This window comes from Diabrotica undecimpunctata, chromosome 6 (assembly GCF_040954645.1).
Source record: "Diabrotica undecimpunctata isolate CICGRU chromosome 6, icDiaUnde3, whole genome shotgun sequence".
In the NCBI taxonomy this organism is placed as follows: domain Eukaryota; kingdom Metazoa; phylum Arthropoda; class Insecta; order Coleoptera; family Chrysomelidae; genus Diabrotica; species Diabrotica undecimpunctata.
Window position 1 is genome coordinate 103,634,573 of NC_092808.1, and position 13,732 is coordinate 103,648,304.

At 32.6% G+C, this 13,732-nt stretch overlaps 1 protein-coding gene across 1 annotated transcript in view; it reads right to left on the minus strand.

The window, feature by feature from the left end:
• The window catches only part of LOC140443680 (lysosomal aspartic protease-like), an 83,773-nt gene continuing 70,041 nt past the window's right edge, over positions 1-13,732 (minus strand). The window contains exons 8-9 of the mRNA XM_072535054.1: positions 12,150-12,242; positions 1-2,541 (exon numbers count right to left, since the gene is read on the minus strand). Of these exons, the coding sequence (XP_072391155.1) occupies positions 2,386-2,541; positions 12,150-12,242 (249 nt within the window). The 3' untranslated portion in view covers positions 1-2,385. The remainder of the gene's footprint in view (positions 2,542-12,149; positions 12,243-13,732) is intronic.

Below are 13,732 nucleotides of genomic sequence, written 5' to 3' on the forward strand. Positions count from 1 at the left end.
TCTAATTTAATATATCTTTATTATATATAAATTGTAACTTTAAACAATACTTTACATATAAATCGTAAATTAATTATAACAAATATTTATTATCGATAAGCAGTAATATATAAATTTGTGTAAAATATTAGTTGAACTAAAAACAAAAAATTAGAAAGTAAACAAATTTACCAAAAACTGTAAAGGGCCACCTAAGGACAAAGAAACTTGGGTGGTGGAACGATGAGATGCAACAGAAGGGTAGAGAGAAGAAAGAGGCTAGACACCCGAGAGGATGAGAAGATTATTCAGCATTGCTAAAGCACGGGACAAGTCATCAAAGGACTTGACCCACGTGCGGCAGATGAAGAATGCGGATCGATTAGTGTTAGGAACCGACTTAAAAATAAATCAAAGATAGTATGAGTACTTTAGTAAAATGCTAAATGAAGAACACCAGTAAAACCAGAGAAGAGACAGAGGATGCGGAATTCCAAATAATAATATAATACCAGAGATAGCGAGAGTTGAAGTTGTCGAGGCGTTAAATAGGACGAATAACGGTAAAGCAGTAGGACCTGATGGAATACCTGTGGAGATTTGAAAGACTCCCAAGAGAGAAATGGGTTTATATTTTAGGGCAAATGATGAGTAGATATATGAGGAAGAAAGGATGCCCAATGCATTAAGAGAGGGTGTGATGGTATCATTGTATAAAAATAAAGAGGACATTCAGCAAGAACAATAGAGGGAGAAAGTTAATCTCGCATACAATGAAAATTTGGGAGAGAAGTGTAAAGCAAAGGTTAAGGAAAGAGACATCGATACGAGAAGAACAGTTTGGGTTTATGCCAGGAAGAAGGACAACGGATGCCTTGTTTGCGTTGAGACAGCTGATAGAGAAAGACAGCAAAAAGAAAGAGAGCTACATTTGATATTTATCGATCTTGAGAAGGCGCACAACACAGTTGCTCACAGGATACACACGGGTTGGTTTGTTTAACTGGAAGCGAATGAGCAGGGTACTTTGTGATAGAAAAATTGGGGAAGCGTAAAGAAGATCCATGAAAAGAAGATGGGGGTAGGTGAAATGAAAATGTTACGGGAATGTTGGTTAAGACTAGAAGGGGCAGGATCAAAAACGACGATTAGGGAAAGAGCTGAGGTAAAGAAGGATAGAGCTGTTAGAAGTTAATGGAAGTAAAAGTAGAGAAAAACCGATAAGAAGATGGAAGGACTGTGTGGCAGACTTGAGAAAGAAAAGTTTAGGTGAAGAAGACACGACATTTTCTGAGAATAAATGTCGCGGATTATGACTTTATGGCTTCCCAGCTTTTGTCGCAACAGCTGGGACATAGAGATTAAACTTGAAAAACTTATATGGAATGAAAATTTGCTTGATTTAAACATTACTGTAAAAAAGATAACAGGCATTTGTTGCAAAGTTGACACAACTTCATTACCGTGAGACTATAGTCATAGCGAACTTAAACAGACGAAGATGTGCAAAATAAATTAAGGAAGATAAATGGTACTTTTTTGTAGCCTTTATACGATCTAGAAACATAGAAATATGTCCATCAAAAAATAAATCATAGTCTGCAGTCGCTTGTTAAGAGATATTTAAGAAAAATTTTAATTGACAATATGATTAAAATGAAGAATTATGAGACGCAACGTCAAAAGAGGATCGATTCTCTGGTAACTTAGGAAGAAAATTGGGAACGGGTTGGGCATAAAGAAAACTTTTTGGTACAATTGATAAGGATATCTTATATCCTGCTACCTTATATATATATATATATATATATATATATATATATATATATATATATATATATATATATATATATATATATATATCTTATATCCTCTATGGCCAAAAAGAGTAGAAGAGTAGAAAAATCTTGGATGCAGGTGAAGCCACTTCAGATAGTGTTCACCAAAGAGTGCGATACCTTATAATCCAGTGTCAGTTAAGCAAACTAAGTCAAGTTAAGAGAAAATAAAATAAATAATATAGAGATTTAAGTAGTAATAGAAAAACAAGTAGAGAAGGAACAAAAAGTGGCCGAAATTAATGAATAAAAACTTAAAGATCTTATTTTTATGCTGCTCTTAAATAAATCCGAACCAACGTAATCGTTTCCAACTAATTAGTGGCGATAATTAACTTGTGCACACAGCTTTGTAGAAGCGAGCAACGACATAAAATCAATGTTTTTAAATTTATTCACCCTACAAAAATGTCTCTTATAGTTAAAGATTATTGGTTAAGATTGAACACAGTTGTAATTTACATCTTTATTATATCACTACTATTATTAATTAACTATAAACTTTAGTTATAAGTACTTTTAGTTTAAAAATGTTAAGTAATTATTATCTTGAAATTAAAATTATAATTTATGCTGCTCTGACAAAACCAATGGTTTTATCCTCTATATTGTAAATACTGTAATATTGGGCCAAAAACGCTCCTCCAAATATCCATGTATTTGGTCCCATTGTATCATCAGGAACAAAAGCCGAAACGCAAGTGGTGCTGGTTTTGTTAGATTCCTAGAAAAAAATATCGATTTTTTATTAGCTTTGTTTTTTATCAGTTTTGTAATAATTTCAAGTAAATGGTAAAGTGGTATCCTTTAATTTAAATAAAGACTGATTGATTTTTAATATAAACATTTACGATAACCAAAAAGGATAATAAAAAGATGCGTTTTATTATTTAAACAATGTTGATTGGTTTTTGAGCGCATCAGAAATATAATATATACTATAAATGTTAACAATTTAAGAAGACTTATTAAAAAAAAATAATAAGAAAAACATGTCTACTTCAAAGATTAAAACGCAAGTAATGTTATAAGTGATGAGGAGATATTCATACTTCAATTAAATACTGTTACATATTTAGCAATAAGGTGTATAAACCAATTAGCCGTTGAACATCAAGAATCATTTCCTATTGCTTCTAAATTCTATTCATTCTGATTTTTATGTGGATGATCTTTTAACGGGGTGATGATATTATTGAACTCCAGGATATATGCTGGGACATTTCATTCATTTTAAAATCTGCTCATTTTGTATTAAGAAAATGGGTTTCCATCCACATCTGACATTCCCAATGAAATTCTAAGTATAGGAGAATCAGAAAGTTTTAAAACGCTAGGTATTCAATGGTCTAGCAAGCAAGATATTTTAAGATGTAAAATATATTTCAATAAGCATAAAAATTATATACACTCTGTGCTTTGCGGATGACCAGGTCATCATCGCACAGGACTCTGAAGACCTTAGTTACATGATGCGAAAACTATTAGAAGACAGAATGACGGTATTAGATTTTTGTTTTGATACAGTGCAGCAACAACCGTTGATACGTATTTCGACCTCCTTAAGTCTCTTCAGAACGGTATAGTCACTGCTCTGAACCAAAACAAAAATCTTTCCCGTCCTAGACAATAGTTATTAAAATAAATATATACGGACGTAACTACGCCATCTAAAAACAAAAAGAGAAATCAAACGATTTCTACTTAGCGAAACCGAATTCAAATCTTAACCACTGTGTTTCCTAAAATTTGCGAAACAAACAGCTGGATGAATTACTCGGCAAGGGAATCTAAAATTGCATTCCACAAGCCGTTCATCCTAGTCAAAATTCGTAGTGAATTCAGTTTCTCGTACTTCCAACGAAGTAAATAACAAAACAGAATGACGGTATTAGATTTTTGTTTTGATACAGTGCAGCAACAACCGTTGATACGTATTTCGACCTCCTTAAGTCTCTTCAGAACGGTATAGTCACTGCTCTGAACCAAAACAAAAATCTTTCCCGTCCTAGACAATAGTTATTAAAATAACTATATACGGACGTAACTACGCCATCTAAAAACAAAAAGAGAAATCAAACGATTTCTACTTAGCGAAACCGAATTCAAATCTTAACCACTGTGTTTCCTAAAATTTGCGAAACAAACAGCTGGATGAATTACTCGGCAAGGGAATCTAAAATTGCATTCCACAAGCCGTTCATCCTAGAATTCACTACGAATTTTGACTAGGATGAACGGCTTGTGGAATGCAATTTTAGATTCCCTTGCCGAGTAATTCATCCAGCTGTTTGTTTCGCAAATTTTAGGAAACACAGTGGTTAAGATTTGAATTCGGTTTCGCTAAGTAGAAATCGTTTGATTTCTCTTTTTGTTTTTAGATGGCGTAGTTACGTCCGTATATAGTTATTTTAATAACTATTGTCTAGGACGGGAAAGATTTTTGTTTTGGTTCAGAGCAGTGACTATACCGTTCTGAAGAGACTTAAGGAGGTCGAAATACGTATCAACGGTTGTTGCTGCACTGTATCAAAACAAAAATCTAATACCGTCATTCTGTTTTGTTATTTACTTCGTTGGAAGTACGAGAAACTGAATTCACTACGAATTTTGACTAGGATGAACGGCTTGTGGAATGCAATTTTAGATTCCCTTGCCGAGTAATTCATCCAGCTGTTTGTTTCGCAAATTTTAGGAAACACAGTGGTTAAGATTTGAATTCGGTTTCGCTAAGTAGAAATCGTTTGATTTCTCTTTTTGTTTTTAGATGGCGTAGTTACGTCCGTATATAGTTATTTTAATAACTATTGTCTAGGACGGGAAAGATTTTTGTTTTGGTTCAGAGCAGTGACTATACCGTTCTGAAGAGACTTAAGGAGGTCGAAATACGTATCAACGGTTGTTGCTGCACTGTATCAAAACAAAAATCTAATACCGTCATTCTGTTTTGTTATTTACTTCGTTGGAAGTACGAGAAACTGAATTCACTACGAATTTTGACTAGGATGAACGGCTTGTGGAATGCAATTTTAGATTCCCTTGCCGAGTAATTCATCCAGCTGTTTGTTTCGCAAATTTTAGGAAACACAGTGGTTAAGATTTGAATTCGGTTTCGCTAAGTAGAAATCGTTTGATTTCTCTTTTTGTTTACTATTAGAAGAGTTTACAGAGTGGGGTTTGGAAGTGAACATGGAAAAAACTGAGTACATGAGTATCGGAGGAGATCAACATAACCTTCTCGTAGAGGAAAATCAAGAGATCAAACTATGTGATGACTACAAATACCTAGGAGTAAAGATCACTCAGGACGGAAAATTGGATGCAGCCATTAAGGAACGAAATACTCAGGGAAGGAAAGGCATAGCCTTACTGAACAGCGTACTGTGGGATAAAAACATCTCTAAAGAAAATAAAAGAAGAATATACAACACCATAATAAAAAGTATCACAACATATGGATGCGAAGTGTGGCCCCTAAAAGACAGAACAGAGAAAATGCTTAGAGCAACAGAAATGGACTTCTGGCGCCGCTCGGCGGGAATCTCCAGACGCGACAGAATAACAAACGAGAGAGTCCGACAAATCATGGGGGTTACACATAATATTGCTGATGACATCAAAACGACACAACTCAGATGGTACGGACACGTAAGGAGAATGCCGGAGAATAGAATACCAAGACAAATTCTTGAATGGCAACCAAGAGGTAGGCGAAGACCAGGAAGGCCTAGAAGAAGTTGTAGAGAAGGAGTTGATAAAGAAATCAGAGAAAGAGAACTGGAGGACGATCTATGGAACGATAGAATGAGATGGAGATTGGAAATCGGAAGACGTCGATGAACGTTGTAAACCGACATTATATTTATATATATATATATATATATATATATATATATATATATATATATATATATATATATATATATATATATATATATAGAGAGAGAGAGAGAGAGAGAGAGAGAGAGAAAAGAAAAGAAATTTAATCTTTGCAGATTAGTTAAATAGTAAACTCTTAAATATTGGGGAAATCTGCAAGAAATACTCTAATGTGTATCAATTGTTTCGCCGAACGTTTTCGCCAAAGAGAATTAATTTGGCTTCTTCAGGGCTGAAAGAGAATAAATTATAATTAGCTACCATATATTATCTATTAAAACATTATTGATCTTACCGTAACTTAGAATTGTAGAGTTAGAATATTAAAAAACTTTGCTAGTAACATAGTGGTGTTTTTTTGTTACTATGTGCAAAAAAAGTTTTTTTATAAGAATTGAAATGTATGGTAGCTTCGAACTTGACACGTAAAGGCTTACCCAAGGTTAATCGAAAAACCCAATGCAACTACATTTAAAAGGAGGTAATTCTTTGAAATGTCGGCAATAACTAAATTTTTGATTTTTAGATAGTTAAAAGTGAGGTTCTGTTTAAGCCAGAACGCAAGCGCTGACAACTTCATTATCGTTGGTATGAATCTTTATGTCGTTAAGGTTCATTGGTAAAAAACGAATGAATTTAAATCCCAGTAAAGGGAAATATTATTTTGATTTTCTTTATTTAATTATATTATATTGTTCATGTATTATTGAATCTTATTGAGACGTATCTAAGAAAAGCAAGGGAATGTTATATATTTTTTGTTAATGAAAATTAATTATAAAGGTATGTTAGTTGTTAATGGATATATCAGTCAAGTTAGTAATCTGTGATATAGTATTGTTCTTGGTATCTGATTTAAGTAACAGGTGGTATATATCGCTTAGATTCTTGATGTCACTCTTAACATTAATTAACGATTAACATTAACGATTTCTCCATTAATGTTAAGAGTGACATCAAGAATCTAAGCGATATATACCACCTGTTACTTAAATCAGATACCAAGAACAATACTATATCACAGATTACTAACTTGACTGATATATCCATTAACAACTAACATACCTTTATAATTAATTTTCATTAACAAAAAATATATAACATTCCCTTGCTTTTCTTAGATGCGTCTCAATAAGATTCAATAATACATGAACAATATAATATAATTAAATAAAGAAAATCAAAATAATATTTCCCTTTACTGGGATTTAAATTCATTCGTTTTTTACCAATGAACCTTAACGACATAAAGATTCATACCAACGATAATGAAGTTGTCAGCGCTTGCGTTCTGGCTTAAACAGAACCTCACTTTTAACTATCTAAAAATCAAAAATTTAGTTATTGCCGACATTTCAAAGAATTACCTCCTTTTAAATGTAGTTGCATTGGGTTTTTCGATTAACCTTGGGTAAGCCTTTACGTGTCAAGTTCGAAGCTACCATACATTTCAATTCTTATAAAAAAACTTTTTTTGCACATAGTAACAAAAAAACACCACTATGTTACTAGCAAAGTTTTTTAATATTCTAACTCTACAATTCTAAGTTACGGTAAGATCAATAATGTTTTAATAGATAATATATGGTAGCTAATTATAATTTATTCTCTTTCAGCCCTGAAGAAGCCAAATTAATTCTCTTTGGCGAAAACGTTCGGCGAAACAATTGATACACATTAGAGTATTTCTTGCAGATTTCCCCAATATTTAAGAGTTTACTATATATATATATATATATATATATATATATATATATATATATATATATATATATATATATATATATATATATAATTATATTACAAAAAGGCAAATTTTATCTACCATATCTCAAATCTATGTTCCTTTAGGAATTTTAAGTCCAGTGATAATCATTTCAAAAATAATTATAGAGCAATTATGGTCACTTAAATTGCCTTGGGATGAACCAGTTCCAGAAACTATATTTATCAAATGGTTTCAATTCTACAACCAATTGCCTACTTTAAATCAATTAAAAATTTCAAGATTAGCAGTCGGAAGAACCCATAAACTATTGGATCTGCATTGTTTTTGTGAGGCATCACTACAAGCTTATGAAAGTTGCATTTACATAAGAAGTGTGGATGCTAAAGGTATATATCAAACACATTTACTGTGCTCCAAAGCAAAGGTAGCTCCCTTAAAATCAATCACTATCCCACGTTTAGAACTACTAGCATCATTATTAGGGCTCACAATTCCTTAAAGCTTCTTTTCCATCAATTCCAATATATTTCTGGTCTGATTCTCAAATTGTACTTTGTTGGCTTAAAAAAGAGATAAATCAATTGCAAACCTTTGTTGCTAATAGAGTTTCCAAAATTCGGAAAATTACTGAACCAAATGGCTGATGTTATGTTAAGACAAAGGAAAAACCCTAATCTAGTAATTCCAGATTTATTCTGCTATATTCACAATTGAAATTAAAGAGCCATCTGTTTTATTTCTACAATTTTCAACTTTTAATAAATTACATCGAGTAACTAGCTATCTTCTTCGATTTATTTCAAATATCCGCAAAGCTCTACAGCAGCGAGTATTTGGATGTTTAACAGTTTTAGAATTAAATTGTGCTCATATACTACTATTAAAATTGGCACAATTAGATTCATTCCATAAGAATTTTCTTTGATAAAATTACACACCTATTTACCTTCTAAGCACAAGTTTGGCAGTTTTGCTCCATTTCTAGATAACGACAATTTAATAAGAGTTGGTGGAAGATTACGATTTACATCCTTAGAATCTAATAAAAAACACATCCTGTTTTATTGTCCTCAAAACATCCATTAACAAAACTTATCTTTGAAGATAAAAACTCAGTATTACTGCATCCAGGGCCTAACTTATTACTTTCAGCTATTAGACAATTTTATTGGCCTGTTGGATGACGAAATTTAGCTAGAAAAATTTGTAACAGTTGCATGACATGTTTCAAATTTAACCCATCATTTGCTTCTTATCCAATGTCAAGTTTACCTGACAATAGAGTAACGCCATCTGCACTCTTTCAGTATACTGGTATTGATTATGCCGGACCATTCTCACTGAAGGTCAAAAATGGTAGAGGATGTAAACTGTTAAAATGTTATTTCTGTGTTTTTGTTTGCTTTTGCACAAAAGCTACTCATTTAGAGCTAGTATATTATTTAACAACAGATAGTTTTCTGTCTTGTCTTAGGAGATTTATTTTACGTAGAGAAGTACCATCCGCTATTTATTCTGATAATGGAAGTACTTTCATAGGGGCTAGAAATGAGTTAAATGAATTAGGTCAAAAATTGACCTACCAATTTTTGTATGCTAATCAAACTCAAATAAACAACTATTCTTCTCATAAAAACATTAGGTGGCATTTTATACCTCCTTATACACCTAATTTTGGATGTCTGGGAGGCTGCAGTAAAAAGTACAAAGTACCACCTAAATCGCATTATGTTAAATAAACAATTTATTTATGAAGATTTCAATTCTCCAATTGTTCAAATTGAGGGTATCCTAAACTGACGCCCACTTTATGCCTTATCTAAAGATCCCAATGATATTGAACCTATTACTCCTTCCCATTTTCTTATTGGTCGACCTATATCTACACATCCGGATCCTGACCTATCAGAAATTCCATTGAATCGATTAATTAAACCACAAGAGCTTCAGCATATGTACCAGCAGTTTTGGACGAGATTTAAACAGGAGTATATTTCTCAACTATGTACAATATATGTGGAAGGATCCACCCACATCAGTCAAAGTTGGAACATTAGTTTGAATTAAAAATGATCAGCAGCCGCCATGTGTATGGCCTATGGGGCGAATTCTTCAATTAATTCCTGGAAAGGACGGCATCTCCAGAGTAGAAGAAGTGAAAACCGCCACTCGTGTAGTGATCCATTCTGTTAGACATTTGTGTTCACTGCCATTGAAAAATGAGACACTATACTGACATTCACATTATTGTATTAGTTTTATAAATTGGTTTAACTTTGAAGATTCTCTTCAAAGGGGGGAATTTATGTTCAATTTAATAATTTAACCTTTATGTATGGCAACACTGTAATAAAAGTTTGCCTGTCATTTTACGTCAACTGTCGGAAGACATATCTCCTCCATTTTCTCTTCTGACATCTGACCTTCTAATGAAAAATACCCAGAACAGAATTCTATGAGGACGAAGCGCTGATGAGAAATAACAGCCAGCAGCAAGCGACGGAACCAACTCATAACGAAAATGAAATATAACAATAAAACACTGAAAAGTTTGTTCTAAAAATAAAATAAAATATTAGAGAGGCTAGATATAGATATAGAGAATAAAAGTCCCGAAAAAATAAAAGTAATAAGGCAACAGCCGAAACGTTTAAATACCGACTAACCTGATTTTTTGCGCAAAGAGTATGAAAAAGATACTAGACGCATACATTAAAAGTGAATACTTGTCAGGTATATCGTTCCACAAAGAACAATTTGCCTTTTCTCGTTACAGACGATAAAAAGGCAATATTATCAAAAAAAAAATATTAATATTACCTCATTGAGTATATTAGCGCTCTCGCACTAAAAAAAGTTATACTACATTTCATTATCACATAGACTCAATCCACGATCAGTACTAGGAATAAGATACCCTACCTAGGAGAGCAGTCCGTCACTATAAGAGCATTAAAACGTCCTGAAGAAGAAGTAATGGTCAATAGTGGTTGACGTTTTTTTTTTTTCACCAAGGTCAAAGGGAAGGATTTCGTTCTTTGAGCTATGGCAAATTGAGCTTGCAAACTTCGTCAGCTTAGTGTTGGATGCTTTGGACAGATGAGAGAAGGCATGTGGTTTATTTCTCGATTTGTCCAAGGCTTTTGACACTTTGGATCATAATTTGTTGCTAATAAAACTTGAGGGGACTGGTATTCGTGGGGTAGTTCTAAAATGGTTTACTTCCTACCTAGAGAATAGAAGACAAAAAGTAAAGATAACATCTAATGAACTTGTACACGAATCAAACACATTGGATATCCATTATGGTATCTCTCAGGGTAGTGTATTGGGTCCTCTACTTTTTATAGTATTTATTAATGATATAGCTTTGGTAACTAATTCACTGACTGGGATTAACATCATCAGTTATGCGGATGATACCAACATTCTAGTCACAGAAACGTCTGATCAAAATTTGCAAAATAAAACTACACAGATACTATCCACCATCAACAGTTATTTCTTATCCAACAAATTAGTTTTGAATGAAGAGAAATCAAAGTATATGATTTTCATGTCAAATAATTTATTAAACCATCAAGCCACTATAGAAGCAGCATTAGATAAAACAGACTGCACGAAGTTGCTGGGGGTACTTCTAGACAGTAATTGTAAATGGTCAAACCACATTTCTAATTTGAAATCCTGATTAAGTAGCGCATGTTATGCATTGAGAATTCTTTCACGTCTCTTTCATACATCAATGTTAAAAACAGTATACTTTGCCCATTTTTACGCAATAGCCAAATATGGCATTGAAGTCTCGGGTTGTACCTCTGAATTAGAGCAGATATTCGTAATTCAGAAAAGAGCTATTAGGATAATGTTTAAAATGAAATTTAGAGATTCTTGTAGAGGCATCTTTAGACAAAACAATATTCTTACAATTCCTGGTCTGTATATATTTTCGTGTATAATGTATTTACATAGTAAAATTTATGAATTCAATAAATTTCAGTTTAACCATGTTTATTCAACAAGATTTACAAATCACAAATCAGAAAAACAATCACTTTATGCTTCCACAACATCGTTCTGTTTTGTTGGAAGGTAGCACACATTATGCAGCCATAAGTTTCTTCAACAAACAAATTACCAATAGATATACGAATGCATTTACATCAGCCAAACTTTCGGAGGTGTGTACATCAATACATTTGTGAGCTAGAGCCATATTCTAAAAATATCTTTTAAGTATGTTTTATCGTGTTTAATAATTTATATACTTTTAAGATGTATGTCTGTAACTTTGACTTGTCTCAAGCATGTACTTTGTATAATGTTGCATGTGATCAATAAATTTGACTTGAAGAATTAGTGGTTACGAGCAAAGTGCCTTAAACTCACTAGCTGGTACTCTAAAGAAGGACTTTCAAGCTACCAAAATTTGATTAATTCACAAACAGGAGGAGATTAATAGTTCAACCTTCTACCATGAATGGAACAATACTATCATTCCCAGAAGAGGTAAGTATCTATGAGTTACCCTTCATGGGAAAATTACGTGAAATGCTTGTCACGAAAATATCGCTACTAAAATTCAAGGCTTCATTTGGTGTTTACTTACTATTCCAGTTTCTCATTTTTTTTTTGTTGGAATAATCATTATTTATCAAGTGAGTATTTTTCCATATAAATATTTCGCACTTTCTTCAAATTTACGTTCACAAAATTCTCCTTACCTTCATTATATATTGCTTTCCTCCAAGTCTAAATGGTTGTCCACCCAAATATATATCCAACTTAGGCATTTGATTAATGGCATCACAATTTACCTGTAAATAAAACAATTTAAGAGACAAAAAACTTTTATTCCTGAGAGTAAGGAGTAAAGACTAACATTTAGGAGTTTTTTCGTATTTTGAACTTAAATTAATTTTCAATGTTTGCAATACATTAATATATACGAAATGTTTATAAATTAGGATAATAAGATATTTTATAAACACAGGGGAACCACAAAGAAATGTGGATCGTGCACAATGATTACCAGTTAAAAAGACAAGTTTACTTGTCTTGTATATACTACATTTAATGGAAATGGACCACAATTTTAATTTAAAGAAGTTTACTGTAAACAAACGTGGCTTCTATTAAAATTGTGGTTAATTCCCATTAAATACGATAGATAACGAAGAAATTCCAAAAAAAACTAATTTCAGAACAACCAATATTAGGGGAGCATGTTGTACCTTGGACAGTGTTGTCACAACACACTGTTCAGTATTTCTGTTCGTTTGATAGTCAATTGGCAATGTTGTTAAAATCTTTGGTTTCAAAGTTTTATAAAGTGTGCATAGTGATAGTACATCAAACTAAACCTGTTAAGATTTCAAGGAATTCTTAAATTTTTCCGTTAAAGAGTAAGTTTTTTTGATAATCTTTAAGTCATGCTTTAAATCTATAACTTTGGTTTTATGAAAAAATTAGTATTCCGAAGACCAAATCATTTAATTACCTTGCAATTGATTGAAGATTAGGGTAAGCAACACTTTTAAGAATGTTACCACTTTTACAAAATTTAGTAAGGTGGATGTACTTTGGACACAATATACTAGTTACTGTACTACCTATAAAAAAATGGGGCATGTCCTAAGTGCAACTTGGTAATTTTATATTTGTAAAACATGTTTGACAATTAGTTGACGAACGTTTATATTTATTTTCCATTTTCTTAATAATTGCAGGCTCTAGAAAATATGTCACGCAGTAAACAAGGCATAAAAGGAACTCCACTGATAAAGAACAGTTTCGACAGGCTGTTCAATTGTTACGAGAAAAGAAAATATCTTTGCGACAGCTAAACATTTTATTATCAGTAGAACTACTCTGAGGCGTTATTTTCAACATTGTACTGATACAAGAAAGAAACTTAGTACCTTACACGATAATTTACGAAGATTGAACAGACGAAGAAGAGCTAACGTTGTGCGATTATATTAAAGAGGCTGCAGATTTACATTATGGATTGACTCTAAAAAACGTTCAGATTGTGGCCTATCAGTTTGCAAAGCATAATAATAAAAAGTATCCGAAAACATGGGATGAGCATAAGATGGCCGGAGATTACTGGCTACTCATTTTTCGCAAAAGACATCCACAACATATTTTACGAAAGCCAGAAGCCACAAGTTTAGTCCGTTCGACTGCTTTTAATAAAAACAACGTAGCTACAGTATTTACAAACTATAAGGCTGCATTGTCAAAGTGTTCTGAGATTTTACCTTCTGCTATATGGAACATTGATGAAACCGGACTCTCCACT